The 23,650-nt window shown below is 42.9% G+C and overlaps 1 protein-coding gene and 1 long non-coding RNA gene across 11 annotated transcripts in view; one reads left to right on the top strand and one right to left on the bottom strand.

Moving 5' to 3' along the window:
- NFATC1 (nuclear factor of activated T cells 1) overlaps window positions 1–23,650 on the top strand; it is a 115,735-nt gene that overhangs the window by 55,588 nt on the left and 36,497 nt on the right. For 6 of the 9 annotated variants that reach the window (XM_090136845.1, XM_031609889.2, XM_031609864.2 and 3 more), the window contains exons 7-8: window positions 10,808–10,863; window positions 12,557–12,689. In XM_090136845.1, the coding sequence (XP_089992971.1) occupies window positions 10,808–10,863; window positions 12,557–12,689 (189 nt within the window). Of the gene's footprint in view, window positions 1–10,807; window positions 10,864–12,556; window positions 12,690–16,180; window positions 17,757–23,650 lie in introns of those variants that run through there. The other 3 variants (XR_016464900.1, XR_016464899.1, XM_031609912.2) reach the window with 3 other exon arrangements.
- Window positions 9,136–16,191, bottom strand: LOC149918376 (uncharacterized). Of its 2 annotated transcripts, none has more exons than XR_016464902.1 (3): window positions 16,108–16,191; window positions 12,009–12,093; window positions 9,136–9,618 (listed from the first exon to the last, which is right to left on the bottom strand). It is a non-coding gene; the product is annotated as an uncharacterized LOC149918376 (long non-coding RNA). The 2 variants fall into 2 exon arrangements; XR_016464901.1 differs by lacking the exon at window positions 9,136–9,618 and adding an exon at window positions 10,874–11,584.

Below are 23,650 nucleotides of genomic sequence, written 5' to 3'. Positions count from 1 at the left end.
ATGAATTTTTCTGTCAAAACTGTTCGTCTTCGCTGCTGGAACAGGTTGTGCTCTTAGATCATTAAGACACTGATGTAGCATGATAATAGTTATGCTGGAGCAGATGAGAGATAGCTGGGTGAGATCACCAAGTTTTTGGTGTATATGCCAAAGAAAATCTCTCTTTTCTGTAACTATTTCAAATAGGAAAACCTGAAGTTTCCTTTATGTTGAAAGAGTGGTCAAGTTTGGTCAGCCAAATGTTTGCACAGAGAAAATGCAATATGGAAAAGAAGAAAGCTGGATGAATTTAAGCGTCCACTGAAGCATGTCACAGGTTTTTTGTTTCTCTCAATTTTCACCATCTGTAGCAGAGATTGCAATCAATCAGTTGCTGCTTTAATGTGCAAATTTCAGTACGAAGTCCCGAAAGGATGCTGAGAAATTCAGTTCTAATTCGTGTACACTGTGGGAGAAAAAGTTACTTCATTGCATAGGAGACACTCAAGTGCAGTATTTTAAGTTCCAGAGAACTTACAGAAAGTTCTGGAAAATTGTATGTTCCAAAACACTTGAGTAGCATGTGGATGGAACGGATGCGTTGGGGAAGCATGTGGGCTTTGGGGTTTGACTCAGCTGTACTCTGGAGCTCAGGGCTTGGAGTCTGTTTTGACGTGATGTGATGTGATGGGGAGACGGGTGACCTGAGTCTTGGCAGAATTCCATTTGGTAAAAGATCTTACATTCTCAGCAATCTTTCCATTGCTCTTTCCATTGCCAGTAGCAGTCACAGTTTAGGGGGCAACTGGCCAAAAAGGGGTCAAGTTTCCCACTGGTAATCATATTGTAGCTCACATAATAAATAAGCAAGTGACAAAACTCCCTTTCCCCTCTAGTCAGATGGACAGATAATACATAATTTGGTCTCTATCTATCTGTTTTTCCAAGTTCGGGACACATGTTCCACTTGGCAGTGTGCAGTTATGCTCTGACTCATGTGCAGCGAGGTTAAAAATTCTGGAAACTAGATAAACTGGAAATTTCAAAGGCATACAAGTTGGAAGCATGGAGTTCATGTGAAGGTCACTTGAACCTGCTTCCTGGAGATGTACTGATAGCTGAAGGGGTTTCTGGCCGTTGCTCAGAAACAGATATCCTTGAGCGAGTAGTATCATCAAATGGCACAGTCATTTGATGGTGGAACCCTTTCACGCGCACACAGACGCCATGATGTGGCTTGTAGGAAATGTCAGCACGTTTCAGTTTTTCCTGGCTGTTTAGTATAGGGAATGGCAAAGATAGAGTGGGACAGCAGCCATATGCATGAGATGGTATCAGCAGCAGCAAGCCTCATCCTGGGAGTTGCTCTTGCAGTTAAGAACAAGATGAATCAATCAGGGATACTTACTGTGCACAACAGAGAAACAAGGAATAAGTGTCCAGTCTCTAGTTCATAGTAATTTGTCTGAGCAGTTCTGTGAATTTTCAATCATTACAGAAACTATGGATGCTTGAAGTTTATTCTTTCATGTCGTTGCCAAACTGAGTGGCTTCAAGCAGCTGCATCTGTTCAATCAAAGCTTTGTCTATGACCATTTATAACTAGCACAAGATTTCAGCTAGTTATTACTGTTCCAGCAATACCCTCCCAATATACAGGAATTCACAGCCCTTATCCATAAAGTCCACAGTCTAATGAAGCAATCAGTGCAGGAGAGAAAAGGGGTGTTCACCTTGGCTGGCTGCCAGACTCCCTCACTCCTCCTCAGGCAGGACTGGGAGAAAACAAGACAACAAACATCATGGGTCAAGATAAAGACAGGGAAATTACCCATACTCAACTTCTCTGCTGGCTCTTCTACCTCTTTCCCACCTAAGCAGCTCAGAGGGATGTGGAATGAGAGTTGCTGTCAAGACTTAATACTTCATCTCTTCTGCTCCTTTCTCCTTACACTTCCCTTTCCTCCAGCATAGGGTCCCTCTCACAGAAGACAGTCCTTCATGAACTGCTCCAGCATTTGTCATGAACTGCAGTTCTTCAAGATGGTTCCTTTCTGCAGGGTACGGTCCTTCAGGAAAAGACTGCTCCAGCCTGGGCACATCCTTTTACAGGCTGAAGTTCTTGCCAGGAGCCTGTGTCTGCATGAGCTCTCCTTGGGCTTGCGGCTTCCTTTGGGGCAAGTCCATAGCCTGTGTTGTGAGCATCTGCTCTGCCATCATTCTCCATGGGCTGCAATAGGGCAAGCTGCTTCAGCGTGGTGTTCTCCATGGACAGCAGGGAAATCTCTGATCTGGCACTGGGAGCACTTCCTCCCCCTCCTTTTCTGGACCTGTTCTCTGTAGGATTGTTTCTTTTGCATTTTTCTTGCTCCTCAAAGCTGCTGCACAGTGCATTTTACCCTTTCTTAAGTTTGTTATCACAGAGTTGCCATCAGAATCACTGTTTGGCTCAGCTTTGGCCAACATTGGGTCCACTGCAGAGCCAAGCTTGAATTGGCTGTTTCCATGTGTGGCAACCGCTGGCCTTTTCCACAGGGGTCAACCCTGTAGTGCCAACACTGTTTGTCTGCATCTTCTGCTAAAGCACAATTCATTCTCTCCTGTTACTTCCCCGACTGGTCATTAAGAGTTGGTTCATGTCTGAAGTAGACATCACAGGAAGAAAAGGGAAGAGAAGTGGAAGACGAATAGCCTGTCCTTTTAGATCTGCTGAAGGAATAAGATTACACCTTCAAGAGCAATGTGGAAGGAAGTACAATGATATTTAGAGAGGAATAGTGCTAAGATATTTCCATAGTGTGCCTTGTTGCAAGAAAGCTGATATCAAGGCAGATAATCAGGGATTATTATGTATATTAAATAACAGAATCATAGATTCACACGTAATATCATCACAACAACAAAACTGGACACTCTACACCTTGTCCCGTCATCACATTACAGCAACACAAATTCTCCACAGTTATTACACCTCTATGATTGAGCATAGTCTTTTTGAACAGGAGAAACCAGATAAGGGATATAATGGAGACAGTGAGATAGAAAAATCAAAATGCCATTCAGAAGTGAACTCTGCTAACAAAGTCATGACAAGTTGCCATAATGGGGTGTCTACGGAAAATGAGAAGTTGTAGCCACATAGATAAAATGTACAGCTTGTGTCTTAAAAACAAACAAGAGGGAAGAATTGAAAACATTTGGACCAAACTTTTATCTACAAGATGAGAAGAACGTAGTAGTGGAAGGTAGCTTCAAGTGTTACAAACTGAGAGCTACAGTATGAGTGGTGGTGTTGGCGTCTAACGTAGAAGAGGCAGAAAAAAATAATTGTTCTTGGAGAGAAAATTAAGAATTTGGTTGAAACTGGCTGTGAGGTTTTTTACTCTGAAAGTCTGTGAGAAAATACAAGCCAGAAGATGAAACTGAAGAAAATGGGCCAGGATTATTCTACTTACTTTTAGCTGCAGGGACCCAAGTTCTGACTAGAGGTTCCCAGAGGAAAGTAAAATTCTGAAGACAAGGAGATAAGAGAACTGTAACCAAAGACAGAATGCAGGACTGATGATGGGTGGGTGGGTTTGGTTCTCTGTGCTTGCTCTAGAGAAATTTTGTAGGCATGTCAAGCAGCAGTTTTACTCATAAGTTGAGTGTATTAAACCTGAAATTAGTGAGAGTTTTTAAATAAAACCCTCAGACCAAGATCAGTTTAAATAGAGGGAGGTGCCAGAGAGCACTGTGTAACCAGTCTCCATTCTGCTGAAAATAGGATCTGGCGGGTCATTTCAGATGGTTTTGACTCAAAATGAGCCTTAATCAGTCTGTTTTCAGCACAGTGCCTCCTTTTAATTACCTGGACTAAAATTACTCTTGTTTTCAAAACGCTTGAACTTAGAATAATTAAGTCTGTTAGACATACTGTGGCAACAGCAGCAAAAAGTGTGCTATTTAGGCAAAGTGATTCCCTCAACTTCTGGGGGGACAGATAGATAGATAGATAGATAGGAAGTTTATTATGGCACAGATACCAATGCACTGTAAGGTACAATTTGTACTGCGTTTTTATCTTTATCGTGAGGTTGCTGCCTGACACTTCTATTGTCATGTAAATTGCAGTTAAACTGTAGTGTAGAAAAGAGAGTAAAAGGAACTTAAAACATCACATGTGTGACAGACTCGCATAACTATACATAATATTTATGTATAAGTTCAAGACTGCAAAAATGTATAGCTGAAGGAATGCACAAAATCCATATGCTGCAAATGCTTATAAGGGGACACAAACATATACAGCAGCTTTACAGTTAGGCAAGTTCTGCATGAGCCTTGCTGCACAGACTGGTTCTGGATAGGGAACCAAACTATGGGATCAATGTCCGTAGTGAGACAGTAGGATGAGAGGAGAGGTAAGAACAGTAACTGGGATATTCCTGGCAAGGAAGAGGGAAATAAAATACATGAAAATCAGAGTGGCTGCCTTTGCCTCTAATCCTCAGCCCGAGCACAGACCTGGCCTAACCTGCCTCATGCATGGAAGTTGATTGCATCTTAGCACAAAGCTGAATGACTGTCTGAATGACAGGACTTCACCTTAGTTTTCATCCTCTTTTCTCACTGGAGGCCCATCCTTTCCTTCTGGACATATTCATGGATCAGTAGTCTCAGAGCCAGGAGTGTACATCTGAGGGAAAAAGGGGTTGGCAAGCAAATTAAAACTTTACAAATCCTTCAGTGCTAAAGGAGCTGAATATGTGCTAATGTAGTTGAATACAAAGGTAGACAGACTTTGCAGAGCATTTTCCATTGCATCTGTGTCCTACCTGTTCTGAACATGTTAAAGTAATCTGGTATGTAATACAGGCACTATTGTTTAGGGTAGTCTCACAGCACATTAATCAAGGAGTGGATTCCTTTGGGAGTATAGAGTTAGTTTCACTGTCTTACTTGCAATGTATGAATGTAAATACAGATTTACAGTCCAGCCAGCGCAATCAAACTGTTGAGCTTGAGGCTGAAAGAATATAAAATGTACACTGTGTATAGGCAGTGAAATCCCAGGTGATGCCTACTCTTCTTGTATCTCAAATGAACACAGTGCTGCTAAAGGGTATAGACTGTTTTAACCCACTGTAATAAAGTAAGATAGCTTAATTACATCAGAACTCTCCCTTTATGCCCATTTCATTGATCCAAGGTATAATTAGTTGCCAGATATGCATGTTACACGCTCCCAGGTTTCAGGGCTTGGAGTTTTGTTTTGGTTTTGTGTATCGTTTTCCCTTTCTGTCATCTCTCAGCCTGTAATGAAAGTTATACTGGCAACTTGACTATTGTGAGCTTGCAAACCTTTGGCACTATTCTTATAGTTCCCTGGAGAAAAGAAGGTAAATCGGTTTTGTAAACCCTTGGAAACCCAGCCTTCCTGATGGGCAGTGAGGAGAAGTAGAAGACAAGTACAAGATTTCTTTGGAAAGTCTTTAAAGCTGTTTGACAGTGTGGCTGTTTTGTGAAGAACCTATGTGTTGTAGATTGCTCTGAAAGTAATGCCTCCTATTTATTTCCACGGAAACTACAACAAGGAGCACAGTTATGCTATTTAATAGAGCAGATTTTCACTTAAAAAACACTGTTTTTCAACTTAATCACCACCAGTGATGAACAAGAGCCTGCATGGCACACTTGTAAAAATCTGTGCCAGCAGAGGTGACCCACTGTTTCACAGCTGCTGTGATGGTGTCTGCTGCTTGGAAAATGCCCACACAGTCCATCTGATGGAAGTTCAGATGGGAGTTGAAGCAGGTGGAAGTCAAAAGGTGCCAAAGCTGGATTATATGGTGGGTGTGGTAGGTCAGTCCAGCAGTGTGCTCCATGGTCTTCAGACTGGTATGGAGCCTGGTGTTATGCTCCATGAGGAAGGTTGTTGTCTTCTCTGGAAGGATTCTGGAAATTTGAGCCTTCAGCTTAGTCAGTGTCGTGATGTAGCAGTCAGAGCCCCTTTCCAAAAGACAGTGCACATCACTTCACATGCTGATGGCTTGGACTTCTTCTTCCATGGGGAATTCACATGTCACCACTCTATGGACTGATGTTTTGACTCCAGCTCATACTGGAGACACCACATCTCATCACCAGTAACGATGTGATCCAGGAAGCTGTCACTTTCAGCCTTGTACTGGTTCAGTAGTTCCTGACAAACTCGCATACGCTGTTCTTTCTGTTCCTGTGCGAGCATTCGCAAACTTTGAGATATTCCAGCACCGACACCATTGTTTGCAATACACAGAAGTCAATATTCAGTTCTGCACACAGTTCCCTGGTTGGTGGCTCTGGTCAGCCCAGTCTGGTGGTTGGTGACCCTGCTTATAGCAGGGGGGTTGAAACTAGATGATCTTTGAGGTCCTTTTCAACCCAGGCCATTCTATGAGTTGATGATTCACACGGATCGAGACACTTCTTTTCATGGTGTGACAGCTGTGCACGGCCATCCGGAACATGGGTTGTCTTTCAGGGTGCTGTCACCACTGCTGAAAAGCACCACCCATCACCTCACTGTGCTCACATCCACTTATGGGTTTGATCCCCATAAGCATTCAGCAAGTGCTGATGAATATCAGTGGCTGCCATTTTTTTCCCGCAGGGAGGAATTCAATGACACATCTTCTCTCCATGCGCATTTTGTCAGACTGCCCCCATGCTGCCATCTGTCACACAGCAACAACATATAACAGAATACTGGTGGGAAGGTTCAGTCGCTCCTACCGTACCACCAAGATCTGCCAACATAATAAAATAGGAGGCATTACTTTCAGAGCAGCCCTCGTACATATGTTGCGGTCTGCTAGGTTTTATGTGTGAGTTTACACCACTTTTTTCATGCTGCTTCTGTGTTAAAACAAGCTCCTACAGTGCATTTTTATGTGGAAATCTTTTAGCTGGGTGTGGTGGGGAAGCCGTTCAGTGACTCATACTGCAGGGAATTCCCTAATGAATTAGAGTATTTTTACTTCTGGAGTTTTGCACAGTTTCCTTTAACATCGGAGTGGGCACTTGATAAGAGCAGACTACAAAGACCCATTCATCGTTGAGCTGCTCCCTTTCAAAATTGGGTGTTTGTATTTTGCAGAGCTGCAAATCCACCCCAAGTAACATGGTAGGTTCACGGCATGTCATCATTCATAATCCCAGGTGCTCTGAGTGCTGAAAAAAATGAATCATGGTGAAGTACACCCAAAGCAGAGACTGCTATAAATACCAGCACAGCGCAGAGATGGGTCTTTAAACACGAGGCTTTCTGACAAAACTCAATGTCTTCAGCTGCCAACAGTGCTGATGGCCACCTGTGAATGAAGCACAGCTCCGTGCCAAACCTGGGTCAGGTGGGCGCAGTCAGAGAGCTCTTGTGAGAAGGGGCTTCATGTGCTGCACTCCTTGTGCTGCCTCTCCAGAAGAAGAGGGATTCAGAGCTCCTTCAAGCCCCCTGTTGGAGTCTTGGTTTGTCAAATCAGCTGCTTTTGGCATCATGGGAGAGGGGCTCTCTGCTGGTTACTCAGCAGGGCTTTTTCCCCATGATTCTATGTGCAGCTGCTTTGTTTTTCCTTTCCTTCTGTAAATCAAAGAAAGAAAGAAACCTAAACAAACAAGCAAACAAACAAACCCGAAAGAATACCTTGACCTTTTAGCTATATAAAGGGGCGTCTTTCAGTTGAAAACATTGCAATATAAATCCTAAAACACCAAAACAAAGCCAGACATTTGGTTTGGAGAAGACACTTCTTATTACTTGGTAAAAGTAAATAGCAAAGTGAGAGAGAATGAAATAAGACCTTTGGAAAAGCCTTTTTCTCCCTTCTCTCTTTTCCTACTTGCCTCCTCCTCTCCTTCCTCTCCTACCTCCTTCTACCTCCCCCTTCCCCATATAACGACTGCCCATTTGGGTACAGTAATTCCAGAGAGTAAACTTTAACGGGAATGCCTGAAATGTGTCTGCTTCAGCTTTGTGTTATGTCTGTAATTTGAATTATTTGCATTTTGGAAAGGTATAAATTGCTCTGGTGTACTTTGGTTGGCCGGCAGCCAGGAGGGAGTTGCCTTGGGCTCTGAACCAGGCTGCTGCAGATGTGGCAGGCGTACAATGGAAACTTTTGTGGTTGAGCAGTCCTCACTCCTCAAGCACACTGATGGGAGACGGTATCCCGCCTGCCTCCGAGGGTCCTCAGCACATGTGGCACTGGAGGCAACGCACTTTTCTCTGGTGGAGGCAGATTTTCCTGGTGCTTTGAGCTCCCACAAACCGTTCCAGAGCCACTATTAATTTCTCTTTAAAAAAAAAAAAAAAAATTCAGATGAACTATATAAACCTGCAAAACATGTTTACTGTAAGAGGTTGACGTAGTGGTCTAAGGTTTCCCTCCTGGAGCTGATCCCAGTCCGTGGGCGTTGAGATTTCCCTCTTGGTTTACCAGACGTAATATGAGGAATTGTCTTTTTTTTTTTTTTCCTTTTTTTGAGTCTCTGCTTCATAACAATTTTTCCTCCGTGTGTTTTCGTTAAATGAAATGTCACTAACTGTTAATGAGTTGTCTATTCCCTACTCCTTCTCTCTCTTTCACCTTCCCTGCAGTCGTCAAGCAGCAATGATCTGCACAGTCTCAGGAGAATTTATTGGAGCAAAAACGGTATTGTTCTTAACTAGCTTCCAGAGACAAACCACGGCTCTGGATTTTTATTTTCCTAATAGTTTAGCTTACAGCATTTAAAATATTTCTGAACAAACTCTCTTTGTCATCATAAAAATTTCAAAAGCACATAAAGGCACTGCTGCATGAAGTAATTGAAAGATTAGCGATAGTTGGAGTCATTTTGAATTTTACTGAAGTATTGGCAGGAAATAAAAACCAGAAACCTGAATCAGATCATTCGTCTCTCAAAGCAGAAATTAAACACTGCAAGAAGACTGAAGTAATGTAATACATTTACAAAGGTAAATGGAACACATTAACTACTAGTCTGGACACCTTAGATTTAAGAAAAAAAAACCAACAAAACAAAAAACAACAACACAAAAACCCTTACATAGCCAAAGTTCCTAGCCTTTGCAGAATATGTGATAAGTGCCCGTGTTGTGTCACCTTTCCAACTGATTGATTAACTGGATGGGGAGGAAGTGAGGGGCTGCAGGCTCTCTGTAGGAGGGGGAGGGAGGTGGAGGAGCCCGCTCCCAGCCGACAGGTATGTCATGGCTTGGTCAGGTTTTTTTTACTGACAGCTTGGGGGAAGCATCTGTTGGATAAATTGTGAAGCGATCACCCGTCTTCCAGAGAACTCTGCTTCAGTGCTGGCACTCCTGAAGCCTTTGCTAAGGAGATTTGAGCATGGTTTGGCTGAGCCTTCTCTTCCCAACCCAAACGTGGCAGTGCCGATTAAAGGGATTCCTTTTCCAGTGTCGTGGTTTAAAATGTAGGAAGAAACGAAGGGTAGATCTGCTAATTGTTTCCTACAGAAATACCTGCCAAATCCACTGTGCTATTTGTGTTGCAGCTTTCATGTTGCACTTCTTTCCGTACGTTGAAAAGAATTGGTTTTGGATGTGAAAACAATCGCCAGTGCTAGTTCCTCAGCAACATTCCTTTCACAGTAGGACAGCTGTACACAAAAATACTATTTACAGACATTTGTAATAAATCAGACAGTTCTAAATGCGTCACCTCCATCCTGGCCATGAAAGTGAAGAGAAAAGAGAAAGTGCATTCACCTTGCTGAGAGCTGCTTTTCTAAGGCAGGCGCACATCTATGTGATGAAGTTCAAAATAGCTAATGTTTGCATTTGTATGTCCTGATGCTGCAGTAAATACACAGAAGAGATAACATAAAGTCTGATTTTCCACCGAGTCCAGTGACATCTGACAGTGGTGGGACTCATTAAGCTGCATGTGTCCCTCCTGCTGAACTCAGTCTGCTTGTGGCCTTTCGTACACGTCTTTTTTCTAGGCTTGCAGAGTGGAAACCCTACATGTTTGTTTGTTTGTTTGTTTGTTTGTTTCAAATTTCTCCGTTGCATCTTGAAGCCACAAGGGAGAAGGAAATAACCAAGTACTTCTGTGTCAAGCACAGAAAAAGAGACCAGACGAAACCAATTTATTCCAAGAGGCAGGTACTCAGTAGAAACTGATAGTTGTGGCTTAAATTCATTTTTGCTTGAAAATATGAATGCATTGAATTAAGAGTACCCAACACACCACTCAAAACAGCTATGGCAAACTATAGGGTGGACCTCTTCAGGACCTAGATGTTGCATAGAAGCTACATCTCCAAACAGCATTGCCTTGCTGTTTGTTCCAAGCAGCAAAAATATGTCAAGCCAGACTAGGATTATAATAAAATTGAAATACTGGATGGCTGAGGAGCTTTCTTAATGTTATATTTTTGTTTTGTTTAATATCAATGTTGAACACGACTGACTGCATAGACAGTGATCAAAAGAACTTACAGGTAGCAGTATTTTTGCTGAAATGTTTGGGAAACTAACTTGCAGAAGAGTTCCACATGCTGTTCAAATTAGTGACAGAACAACATCCCAGTGGCTTTCCCACATCACAGTACGCTGTACTGTAGATTATGGTACGCTCCTAAGAGAATGCTAAATGGGCTTCTGTAGCGGGTTACTCAGATGGCTTCCTGGTTGGGCAAAGCTTGGGATATGTATTCTGAGAGCTGTTTTTCATATATGCCATGCCCCTTCCATCAAAGAGATCTTTTGAAAAGTCCTTCTTTTTTAGGCTTGGGAGAAGAAAAAAGGACAGAAGTAGATATCTTTTTTTCTTTTGTCTTTTAGATGGTCACCATGTGTGGGAAATGGAAGCCAAAACTGACAAAGAAATGTGCAAGCCAGTAAGTCTGCCTTAAATATTTTAACATCAAGATGAAAAACATATATTGCCTTCTCTAGCACTGTTACTAAAGAGGGATTTCCAAGGCTTTGGCAGTGTGTCTCCCCCCTGAAACAGAACAAGTACTTGGGCCTCCCCTTCTGGAAATCTTTCTTTAATGGGAGCATAGAGTAAAAAGCCTTTATTGGAAGCTGTCCCAAAAGTAGAACAGACCATTTGGAAAATATTTTTTCATTGCCCAGGATGGGCCAGCCCTGTCTGCTCATCTTCTGTCTTGCTGGGTTGGTTCTCCTCTCTGCTCCCAAAACAATTTCTGATCATTTTCCCTGGCTTTCCTATACCTTCAGCAGACGAAATCTGAGTCCTCTCACAGGAGATCAAACCCAGGGTTGGAGAACTGTGGCTCATTCAGCCATGACTATAAATGGGAAATATGGCAACTATTTTTCTTCTGTAGCAATATGCTATAGTTTGTTAGCTGTGAACCTACTGGAGACAGGCAGGCACACATTTGAAAGACCTCATCTGAAAGCAGGCCAAATGTTAAGATTACCATTCCCTTTTATTCCATCAAAGTGCCAGAGAGGTTTTGACGATCACAGCAGATTATGCTGTGCATTTGTGGAAGCTGATGCCCTAGCAGCCAAGTCTCACCAGTCCCATGCTGGAGCACTTGTTTTATGACAGTGGAAGACCATCTGCATGATTTTCAGAGCTCCTTGCTGTAGAACGAGATGTTCTTGAAAGATCTCCCATCCACAGAAATTAGCATGCTTAAAACTTCCCGAGGTGTTAGTTAAAAAAGCACCAAATACATTTCATTTTGAAAAATGTAAATACTTGTATATTTACAAGTATATTTACAAGAATAATTGTATCCCTGTCCTAATTCTCCTTTCAAAGGAAGTTATATTGGAGCAGGATATACTAAGGACAGCCTGTCGTGCCAGCTGAGAAGCTGTTCTTTCTACTGCCACATTAGAGACCATAGCTTGATTTTGAGCCCAAATTTTTGTGTAAAGGAAAGAGCTGATGGCTAGTGAACCTGTAAAGACCTGAGCCATACTAATATTGAATTTTCCAATTATAAAATCCTTTTGTTTGGGTCATGTTTTGTTCTACTGATTTTGAACTGCTTGATCTCACCTGTGAGGCTCTTCTCAGCCCTCCTCCAGAAGTATGCCACTGCTGTCTGTGTATGCAGATGTCCCAGGTGACCTCCTGTGCTAATCTGTGTATGGTAAATGCATCATAACAGGAACCTGGTCAGCCTGTGTCTCATCCACTGCAATGTCCTTCACAAACTCGACAGCCCTGGATAGAGAGGCAGAGGAAAGCCCCAGGACTTCTGAAAACTAGCATGCTGTTAAATGTGCCCCCTTAGCTGTGCAGACCAGTCTAAAGCCAAGTCCTTCACAGCATCTCACCCCCACATCAAGGGTGCCTGTCCTGCCCACCAGTGCTGGGTGCTTATGCTGGATGGCTCAGAGCTGGAAGGAGCTTGTAGCAATTGTCTGCACAAAGGACACTGTAGGCAGCAGGAGGCAATCCCTGTGCATGAAACCCACCAGTTCCATGGGGAGAGTGCAGTTCTCCTTGGGAGACCAGTCTTCTCAGAGTTAACATATAAATATTATTGTACAGTTTGTCTGCCTTAGTCATGCCCTGACTTTCTGATTTATTTGTATTTGCAGAATTCATTGGTGGTTGAGATACCACCTTTCCGCAATCAGAGAATTACCAGCCCTGTTCAGGTCAACTTCTATGTCTGCAATGGAAAGAGAAAGAGAAGCCAGTACCAGCTTTTCACCTATCTTCCTGCTAATGGTAATAAAATATGTTCCTTATTATCTAATAGTAAAAATAAGAGATAACAACGGTTGCTTAGAGAAATACATGGCATTGATAATTCTTTAGTATCCTGAGTAACTTGCAGGCATAACTGACATTAAGAGTGAGGAAGAGACCACAGGAGTTGCCTTTCTCTCTACTGCCTGCCCAAGAGGCCTCTGCAGATTATTTTATTTTGCATTGGTGGCAGAGACATGTTGAAACAAGGAATCTTCTGCTTTTTGGAGCTAACAAACTCCTGCACAAACTGACGTGTGTACCCACAAATTGTGAACCTGTTGAGTTCTCTGCTGGGATGCTGACACCCCTCAGTCTGACTTCTGGCCCCAGATGGTACATTGGATTTGAGTACTAAATCTGAATTTGCATCACACCATTATAGTGTGTTGGGCTCAGCTGGAGGTGGTGTGGGGATTCCTCATCAAGTCATCCTTTACATAGCTGACTCTCTCAGGGTAGAAGTAGTGCTACACATTGGTCCCACCCTTGGGCAGCAATTAAAAATGTAGTGTGTAAGGAGATCAGAGTGCTCAGTATAAATGCTTCGTGCAGAAATGCTTAGAAACAAGTATGCCAATTTATTTTTGGAAGATTTTGTTGGTAACTACCAAGTGAGAATAAAATATTCATGCTAGCTGAATTCTAAGTAGGCTTGTATTAGAGCAAATTTAGGTTATTTCTTTTAATCTGAAATGATTCTTATCTGAGAGCACTTTTGGGGGGGAAAGGGTGATGGTTTTGTTTTTGTTGTTCTGGAAGTAAGCGGAGTGAGAAAAATGATTAGGTTTTTGCTTTTTGTAGACTGTACGATGAAAATAGTCTCTGTCAGGGTAATTCCCACAAAACAATCCTTAGGTCATGCCACGTGGCTTGAAGAGACCTGCCAACTTTTTGCAGATGAAATCCCATGAAATGCATATTTGGAATTTCATTTGGTTAGTTTTCATACACTCCAGACTTTTATCGGGACTTTAAAATAAGAATACAAGAAACCTGACATGAGCAACTGACTGCTTATTGCATACGTGCTGAGTAGTTATGCTTCACCGAATCAGCCTACTTATGCAAATTTCATCCTCAGTGGGTACATCTGTGTATATTTAAAGACTTCTCATTTCTTAAGTTGAAAAGAGTTGTTATTCTCTTGCACGGCACTTTTCAACAACTAAAATCTGTTGTAAAGGCCAAAAGGCACTGTGATGCTACCCGGGTTACCATCATAAGTATTTCAAATACATAGAAGCTTCTCACTTGGAAAAGACCTAAAAGATCATCAAGTCCAGCCATCAGCATGTCATTCACAAGGGACAGGATGCCATCTAGAGAGTCCCAGACAGGTTTGAGTAGCGGGCTCAGGAGAACCTCATGAGGTTCAACAAATCCAAGTGCAAGCTCTGCACCTGGATCGACCCCCACTACCAAAAAAATGGGGACAAAAGAGATGAGCACAGACCCGCTGAAAATGATTTGTGAGTACTGGTGGATGGCAAGCTGGACATGAGCCAGCAGTGTGCCCTCGCAGCCCAGGAAGCCAACCATACCCTGGGCTGCATTAAAAGATGTGTGAGCAGCAGGTCGAGGGAGGTGATCCTGCTCCTCTACTCTGTGCTGGTGAGGCCTCACCTGGAGTTTGGTGTCCACATGTGGAGTTATCAGTACAGGAGAGACATAGACCTGTTGGAATGCGTTCAGAGTAGGGCCCAAAAGTGAGCCAAGGGATGGAACATCTGCCCTGTGAGGACAGGCTGACAGAACTGGGGCTGTTCTGCCTGGAGAAGGCTCTGGGGAGAACTAAAAGCAGCCTTTTGATCTAAGGGGGGCTATAAGAAAGAAGGGCACAAAATCTGTGGCAGGGCCTGTTGTGATAGAGAAGAGAAAATGGTTTCAAAATAGAAGAAGGGAGATTTAGACTGGATATAACAAATAAGTTATTTTACAACAAGGGTGGTGAAGCACTGGCATAGGTTGTCCACAGAGGTGGTGAATGTCTGGTCCCTGGAGACATTCGAGATCAGGCTGGACCAGGCTCTGAGCAAGCTGATCTAGCAGTGGATGCCTTGTTCATTGCAGAGGAATTGGTCTAGATGGCCTTTAAAGGTCCCTTCTAACTCAAACAAGTGTATGATTCTATGATACTCTGAAAGTTGCTGCTTATTAAGCAGCATCTTTCCTCTCCAGCATTTACAGAGGACTTTTTAAAACATTTTATTCTAAATCATGGGAATAGTATTGTCTATTAGAGTTGGTTTATGGTATCACCAATAAACAACATTTAATAGTTCATCTCATGTGAAGTGATGGGAATAGCTACCTAGTAATAGGCAACAGAGACCCAGCCTAGGCTTTATTCTACGGACATCTTTAGTTATGGTAATTATTGAAAACATGGGGAGTCATATTTAGCCTGCTGTACTGATTTGAATTCCTGTGAAATCTTTTCATTTCAGTGCAGAGAAACCTGAAGGAACAAATATAAAGCCGGAGCAGGGGAAAGGGAAGCTAATATTGAATAGCAAATTTAACTTTCCCTGTTCCTCTTCGGTTCCCCACTGACACTGGCATTCTCTTTCCATATATGCATACGTGCACATAAGTAGTTGAAAAATATCTTACATTCTTTACAAACTCTCGTAACAGTGGTAAGACTGAATGTAATCATCAGAATAAATAAATAAATGTTTATTTATTTAGCTGTATTATAACTGGTTTTGCCCTGTGTTGATAGTAATTGTTTCTATTATGCCATTTAAAGATAGATGCGATCAGCTTGACTGCATATTCAGGAATCAGTCACAATGACTAAATGAGCCTCTTGAGTTGCTGTGCTTTTAGCAGTGATTTTTAGGATATTCTGCTTTATTTGATTCCAGTTACTGTATCATTTTAAAGTTTCAAGGCATTATAAAAGAAACAAAGTTCTGCTCATTAGGAGAAAGATGTTTGAGTCAACCACCACTGTGTGATCTGGGTACAAAAAATGAAGAGAAATAAGCAGTATTTTTGTCCAGGTAACACTCTGACTTTTATTTAAATAAATTCCACAAATATAGGTGATGTAGTTTTTTGACAAGCAAATGTGAAAGTGGATCATCAAGTATAAAATGTGATTTTAAGCACATAGATGTTCTCCTGTAAGCTTCTCATTTGGTGCTTTAGTCAAAGTGCTAACATTTAATTGCCTGCCATAATTCTGCACGTTTTCCTGTACTGGGGATTTTGTCAAAACTGCATGATACACATTAGATATATTTTACAGCCCAATTGAACTGTGCCAAAGCAAAATACTGTGTGTGGATGCATATAGGCCAGATATTGTGCCACACTCCTGGAGTGGCTTTGTGCAAGTGCAGACAGTTGCAACTGAATGAACACATGTGAAGAGCTAGGGACTCACCGTGTGGCTGCCACCCAGAATGCAGAGTGATAGTCTTGCTTTCCTGTAGCTCCTGTTTCTCCTCATTCCCTAGGAGAAAACAGCCAGTGGATCCAGGGACATGTGACGTCACTCATCCTACCCCCAGTGGATGGTCCTGGAGTGTCTCCTTGGAGTACAGCTCTGTGACACGCAGGCAGCAGATTGTTACGGTTTCACTGCCGTAAGGCTTCTCCTGTGCTGCGGAGATACGGCAGGACTGCACTCAAATGTTTTGTAGGTCAGGAGCTTACTTGGTGAAAACAAGTTCCTGCCTCAGAGAAAAGAAATATTCCATAAATGAAAATCTTACTGTTCCATAAATGAAAAGTTTCAAAAGCAAAATAAAACATAGTAGAGGCTTCAAAAGTAAGAGACTAGGTCTGGGGAAGGGGCCAGCTTAAGTCTTTGGTTGGGGACAGACTGTAAACCCGAGTACTTGTAATCCACTTTTAATTGAAATTTTGAATTACGGGTCCAGTTCTGCTGAATTTGAACTATCCCCGATCCTCTGTGTGCCTGTATTGTACATAAATGGCTGCAGTCTCATTTTTTTAGTAGTGTTTCACAATCACGCATCACAGAGCAATTGCGTATCAGTTTTGTCCTGGAGCCTGCAAGCTTTATGTTCTCCAGAGCACTCCCCAGGCATGCCTGGCACAGAAATAAAGGTTGTTTCCTTACCATTCTGGCACAGGTGAATCCCCACAGCCCACGTGGTAAGTACTAATATGTCTTGCACTGCCTCATCCCATTAGAATACGAGGAGCAAGGCTGAGTACCAGGCACTGCAGTCAGAAACCTGTACAAAGCATGAAGTACAGATACTTGGATATTCTGCCTTAGAATCCCTCCAGTGCTGTAGCTCTGTGTTCTGTTGACTCTACTATGCACAGCAGAACATTTCAGAATGCCATTATTGAACTTCTAGAAAAATGCTGTTTTTTCCTTCATGTTTATGACTGTATCATTTTTATTATGTGAATTGATCGTGCTAATGGCATATATATGCCTCTCAAACAGGAGGAATATTCTTCTGAAATCACTAGACTTAAGTGGTAGCATTTGAAGTATAACCAGAAGATGAAGAAGCACACAATCTGATATGTATGCTGTGGTTCAAAATCCTGTGCTTTCATCTGCTAAGAAAGCTGAAGGAGTTCTCCAGCACAGATGCAAGACTGCAGAAGATTTTAAATAATTCACTGAATGATAAGAGTTGAATCTCTGTTGGTTTTTGGTTGTTTTTTTTTTTTTTTTCAGATATCTTTTAAGTAGGTACATCAAAACAGAGGAAACTTATTCAAAACCTTATTTTTTGCAGATAGATGCTAATGCTTTCTATGATTCTGTTATCTGACAAATACTATACGGATACTACAAAGAGGATGAACATAGAACAGTTTCCTTTGTATTTTATTCAGACAGATAGTGATGGTATTTGACAAAGCAAATACAGGCTAGTTTGTCCAGGAAATACTTAATACATGGGAAAAAAAAGAAAGTTGATGTGTTTTGTTCACTGGAATGAAAAATTAGCTTTTGCGAAGTGTAGATGATAAAGCATTTCCAGTTTCTGTTTCTGTCAGGCTTCTTAATTTTCAAATCATTATTAAAAAAAATCAATCCACTACTTCTAGTATTTATTACAATGGTGTTGCTTTGCTTGCAGTTTTTACTTTGATATGTATTTTGCCATCTGTAGGGCCAGATTTTCAAGAGCACAGCCTTCACTTTTACAACTAGCTTTTCTGAAACTTCTTTACTTCTGTGCCGGCAGCTCCATAAGCTGGGGTGGAATCTTACGTATGAAAGTCTGGCTGCTTAGTCTAGGGGCTTGGTAGGAGCAGAGGTTCTCTGGATGCATGTGTGCTGGGCTGTGCCAAGAGCCTGCTTGTGGTGACTGAATGTGCCTTGTTATTGTTTGCCACCCAGCAGTGGGAAAGCGAAGAAAGTTCTTAGTGTGCTTCTGAAAATGGTGAACGGTGCCCACTGCACATTTTTGTCAGCATCTTACTAACTTCCTGCCTCGGCTCTAAAATTATCTCTTGAGTGTGCTATAGATGAGTATATTCAGCAGTTTTCTAGTGATTACATTTAGCAGATGTGCCTCTGTTTAACCTCACTTCTTCCGCCCACAGCTCACTTTCTAAGTGACAACACCATGTTGGTCACATTAGCAGAAAACAATAAAATGAGGATGCAAAGCATTGCTGCTCTAATGTGACAGCACACTTTTTAGTGATCGTTTGCCGACACCTCTCAGCTCTGAATATTTGCTCAACGATCATGTCAAAGCTGGCAAAATTATTTACCTAGCGATGTCTACAAAAATGCCATAAGAAGGGGATGGCTGGGGAAGGAAGGGGAAGCAGGGCTGGGTTGTGAAAGGATCACAAGCTGCATGATGTGTGACAGCCACTGCAAGGAGGAATGCTTCTGTGCTGCAGTTAGGCAGTGAGGCAGAAAAAAGCATGAGGAGAGGAGTGGGAAGAAAAGGAGCAATGCTGCTGACCAAGGCGTGGGTCTCATGGAGCCAAGTGAACTCCAGAGCACAGTGGGGAGGAGTGGATGCCCACCATTGAGAACCCTGAGCAGCACAGGCACAGACCCTTCCTAGCACCTTTTAGCCAGACTGGCTGGAGCATGAAAGCGAGAAGGTGAAAGTGAGGAGCATGAAAGGAGGCGTGGAAGTGAGGAGGTGCAGATCACACGCAGACCTGCTTTGGATCTGCACGGGACAAGCGAGTGCAGCAGAGTCAGGCCTGAAGCCCTGGACCTGCTGCAAGTCCTTTTGTTGAGCCCAGGGAACAGCTGGATCACTGCAAAGCCTGCGCAGAGCAGGAAGGGAAGGGGGGGGTTGGCCACGAGGGATTTATTTTTAATTTTTTTTTAAGGTGAAAATATGAATCATGGTTGCTCATTTTTACAGTATGTGCTGTTAAGTTTATTTCATTTTGGCTGCTAGGTGACTGATTGCTACTTTTGACATTTAACAGAGAAACAAAAAGCAGGCAAGATTTTGTCAGAGTCCTGTTTCCATTTAAGAGGATAGCTACATTCATCATCACCAGGCCCATCAGCCTTGCTACTTCATTCCAGCAGCAGAGCCAGGTCCATGGTGGCAGCAGAGGAGAGACATTTGCGTTCCCCTCATTCACTCCAGCATTACTCTGTCAAATACTTCTCCTCCAGTTGCTCGTTTAGGAGCTGCGCATGCTTTGTCTGGGTGATTGTCTGTCCTGACCGCCAGGCAGAGCCCAGCCAGGTGCATCTGACCTGCAGATGCAGTCATCTCGATCCTTGATTAGAGATGAATTTTGCCTCTCTGGGGAAGACCGAGAAGGAGCGCTACCTGCTGTGATGCCCCTGATAATGGCAGGGGGTGGACACGCTCTATATAGGTGCCATTGAGTATGTCTGACCATTAGACTTTGTCACAACCGAAACAATCACTCAGAATAGTTAAGTTCCAGCACATAAGGTTGTCCTCAGGCAGGACCCCCCCCCTTTTCAAATATTCCCCATCGTTCTCATTCATTGTTCTGATTGCCAAATCCCTCTGCAGGAGTATTTTAAGGGATCCCTCCCTTACTTCCCAGCGATTTTACGTGTACACATCAGCAGGCTTTAGGATCTTCCAATTAGCTTAAAAGCCAAAAGGTAAAACTGGTGTAAGGGAGAATTAGGTTTAGAATTACATGGGCTGGATTACCAGAGATGGCTATTTTTGTTCTCCTCAAGTGGCTGATCATCATAATTAATCTAGCCCAGTGATTGATCCTAAAGGGGATACACTGTTGCTGTAGGTGAAATACATGGGAACAATGTGTTTTGCCAGCTGTGGGAGGGACTGCATGAAAACAAAGAGCGTTCCAGAGCCAAGGTGGCTGAGGTCAGCCAGGCCCAAACTACTCTCCAAGAGAGCAAGAATGCAGCACATGGGGCAAGAGCCAGTCCTCTGACCAGGCTGCACAGCATGGTCTGGGGGAGAAACGCTGAGCAGGACAGAAGTCCTTCAGGCCCCTCACTGCTGGGCCCCTAAATGCTGCGAGAGCTGAGGAGAGGCCTGGAAGCACAGAAACATTTATAGTATACAAAGTGAGTTCTGTGAGCCAGTTAACCAGAATTTGGGCAGTGAGGATGCCCTCCTGCCAGCCTGTCCCCACAGTGCCTCCCACACAATTGCTAGGGGACTGGAGTTGTTGAAATGCCTTGTTGTGCCCCACAGCCCCCCCACCCTCCCTGCCTCATCTCCTTGTCAGGAGAGCAGAAGCAATGCCAGCGCTGGTGGTGTAATGCCATGCCATGTTGTCAAGCTGAAAAGATTTCGCTCCAGTGAATTTTAATGTGCCTTGCAGAAATGACATATAAGTCTCCTTATATTCAGACAAGGTGTGTAACGTAAAAGCTCCAGCTTAAGGTGTTCCATGGGGCCAAGTATCATGCTGGAGGAACAGCAGTAGGGCAGCCCATGTGGGCACAACACGGGAGAGCTGAGACTCCTGTCAGCAGGAATACTGCAGGAAGAAGCTCTGGTGTTAGTTTTCACTCATTAATCTGAATCATCTTCACCCTGCATCAGAGAGGAATATTTGCCATAGTTACAATCTTGAGAAATCTCATCTTGTATCTAAAAGAGAAATCTAATTCAATCGGGCAGCTGTATTAAAATCCTGGTTTTAAAGCAGCATCCCAACAGGTCAGGCCATAGTATTTCAACTGCAGCAGCTTCATACAGGCAAGGAGTCCAAAGAGATTCAAGAACAGCAGTACTTTGCCTTTAAAAAAGAAGTAGCAAGTAAAGTTGTAACTTCTTTCACAGGTCTTGCATTTTCTTTAGAGGAAGAAAAGATAATTTTACTTGATTTCTCCTTTTCATCATTTTGGGTTTAATAAAAAAAATAGAAAAGGAATAAGAATATTTCCCTTTCCTCTTGAAAGAAATCTAATGCATTACTTGTCTTTTGTGCTAACATAAGAATCAACTGCCCTCTACCTACCTTCCCCCCCTCCCACTTTGGTTTACAGTGTATACACCAAGCAACCGTGTAAAATCTTCTGTTTCATAAATATGCATTGAACAGCCTAATAGTTTAACAGCTGTTGAAAAGCATTTCGTAATTGAGTTACCAGGAAAGCACTTTCTAATCAGATAATGGCACTGTCCAAGTTTATAGGCAGACTTCGATGCACAAGGCTCCCATCTACCTGGATGCTATTGCTGTACGAAATTATACATATGCATTTGTTCACATAAAAACATATACACGTAAAACCAAAGAGGACAGGCAGATCTGTTAGAGGCAGTTTTCCCAGTAAGCAGCAGAAAAGCTTGTCAGTCTGCAGAGCCATGCTCCCTCCCTACAGCTGGCCAGTGAGACTGAGAGCAGCGCTGTGTGGCTGGGAACACAATGGGAGAAGCATTCCAGAGCAGCATCACCTCACACCTCACCCCTCTGTGCTCCCACAGCCCTGTGGTTCACTCACCAGCCTGCCTGCTCTCTTCACTGCTGAGCTGGCTTGCCCTGCAGCAGCGGGGTTGGTTCTTGCATGCAGCAGGGCTGGCTGGATGCACAGCACTGGTGCTGAGCAGCTACACTCTGCAACCCACATTTTGGTGTAGGGCAAGGTAGCAGCAGGTGGTACAGCGGGCACTGGCAGGCTGAGCCAGTGTGAGAGCTCAGTGCTTCCCCGTGTGCCACTTGTGCATCTTTCTGTCAGATAATGTAGAAGATTAAATGAACTACACGTACGAAGAAAAGATTTCCTTATTTCTCACAACATTTCCTTCAGATAATTTTATAAACTTCCCTGTGCTAGGTATAGTGATATATATTTGTGCTTTTTTGATGGTAAAGTTTTTAAAATCTTTAATTTGGCCTCGCTGAAAACCCCATTTTGTCTAGGCAAAGTAAGACAGGACATCCAGCTCATGTATTTCAAGCAGGAAGAGCAGTAGTGTGGCTTGGCCAATGCTCTTCTGGAGAGGCAGAACATGCTCCCAGAGTAGCACAGAGATAAAATGCCCAGGAGATCTCACCCATGAGACCTTTTATAGCTCCATCCCTGCAACCACACGCAGGGAATGAGGCCACACTTGTGTGATCAGTGTGTGGTAGCTCAGTGAAGGTCTGTGGGATGCTTTGTTAACATACGATCAGGGAAGGGTGAGTGAATTCAGATACTTACATAGAAAAAACCTGCAGATGCACACGTCCTGCCTACAGGTCCCTTTGTTTCTGACACACTATGCACTGGCTTTATTAACTAAAAAACAAAGGTCTCATACTAGCTTGACCTTTAAAAAACATTTTGGTTGAATTGATGCCTAGGGAAATACATCCAGTTCACAGACAGTATCTGCAAAGACCCTCACAGGGGCTGTCCCAGAAGATCTCTGGGCCTGAATGTCCAGTCCTCCATCACTGAGATTGCCAGGGCTGCAGACAGGCTGGCAGGCTCTGCTGGCCTACTGCTGCTCTGATGCTACAGAACAATGAGATTATAGTTTCTGAGGTAGCCAGCCCACTGCCTCTCCCCAGCACCAGCCCAGAGTCAGAACATGGAGCGAGGTCCTTTCTCCACTTATGCCAACGTTGCCACAACTGCCAGGATTTTGTCTTGCACAAATCCAGAGCGTTTAAGATGCACATGGAGATATGCACGCCTTCAGTCAGCCAGTAGCAGAGGAACAGTAGCATTTGTGTTACCTGAAGCAGCTTCTTGTGAGGGAACGGCTGCTTCTTAGTCAAGAGGACATACTGCCTCCATCAAAACTGACTTACAAAGGAAGTTTGTGGGGGCAAAAATGGCAGTTCAGATCTCAGCTCAATAGTGGAGATTTGGACCGTCTAATTCCTTGATGCTCTTTTGAAGTCTTGTCCCAGATTCTTAGCAATCATGAGATATTTATTCCAGAATTTGAAGACATGCATGATGAAAAAAGCAATGTTCTGATTTTCATATGCTGACCAAAATCCTTACCTTTAGAGATAATCACAGTCTGCAGCTTGAAAAGTGGCTATTCTGTTTGATACATTCAATCAAACTGAGGGCAAATCAAATGTGGTATAGAGCCATAAATGCCTGCATTGATAATACTACATGGAAATGAGGATTTGTTAGTTTAACGTTAAGCGGGACAAACATCTGTTTAATTTATATGGTTATATTTTCTCAGTTCGCATATTTTAATAGCACCCCCCAAAAAAATTTAAAAACCCATCTGGACTGCCAAAGTGTAAAAGCAAATGGGCCTGTTAGAATTGTCAAAAATATATGTAATTTATATTCAAGCACTTTCTGACTCCCTTTACTGAATGTCCATGATTTATTATTTTTCTTCAAGGCTTGATATATGAACATTTTACCTGCTAGAAAAGCCTTTCATTTAAACACGGGCTTGTAGAACTGGCTGAAATATTTTTCTCACATTCAGACCCAAACAGAGGGCCATTGTCTTCAGCCCGGTGCCCTGGTATGATGTCATAACCCTGGTCTCTCTGAGTAAGAATTGGAGGTA

The sequence above is a fragment of the Phasianus colchicus genome, chromosome 3 (genome assembly GCF_987193195.1).
Source record: "Phasianus colchicus chromosome 3, bPhaCol1.hap1.1, whole genome shotgun sequence".
NCBI classification, from domain to species: domain Eukaryota; kingdom Metazoa; phylum Chordata; class Aves; order Galliformes; family Phasianidae; genus Phasianus; species Phasianus colchicus.
The sequence above is the reverse complement of the archived record's forward strand: the minus strand, read 5'-3'. Positions and strand labels throughout refer to the sequence as shown.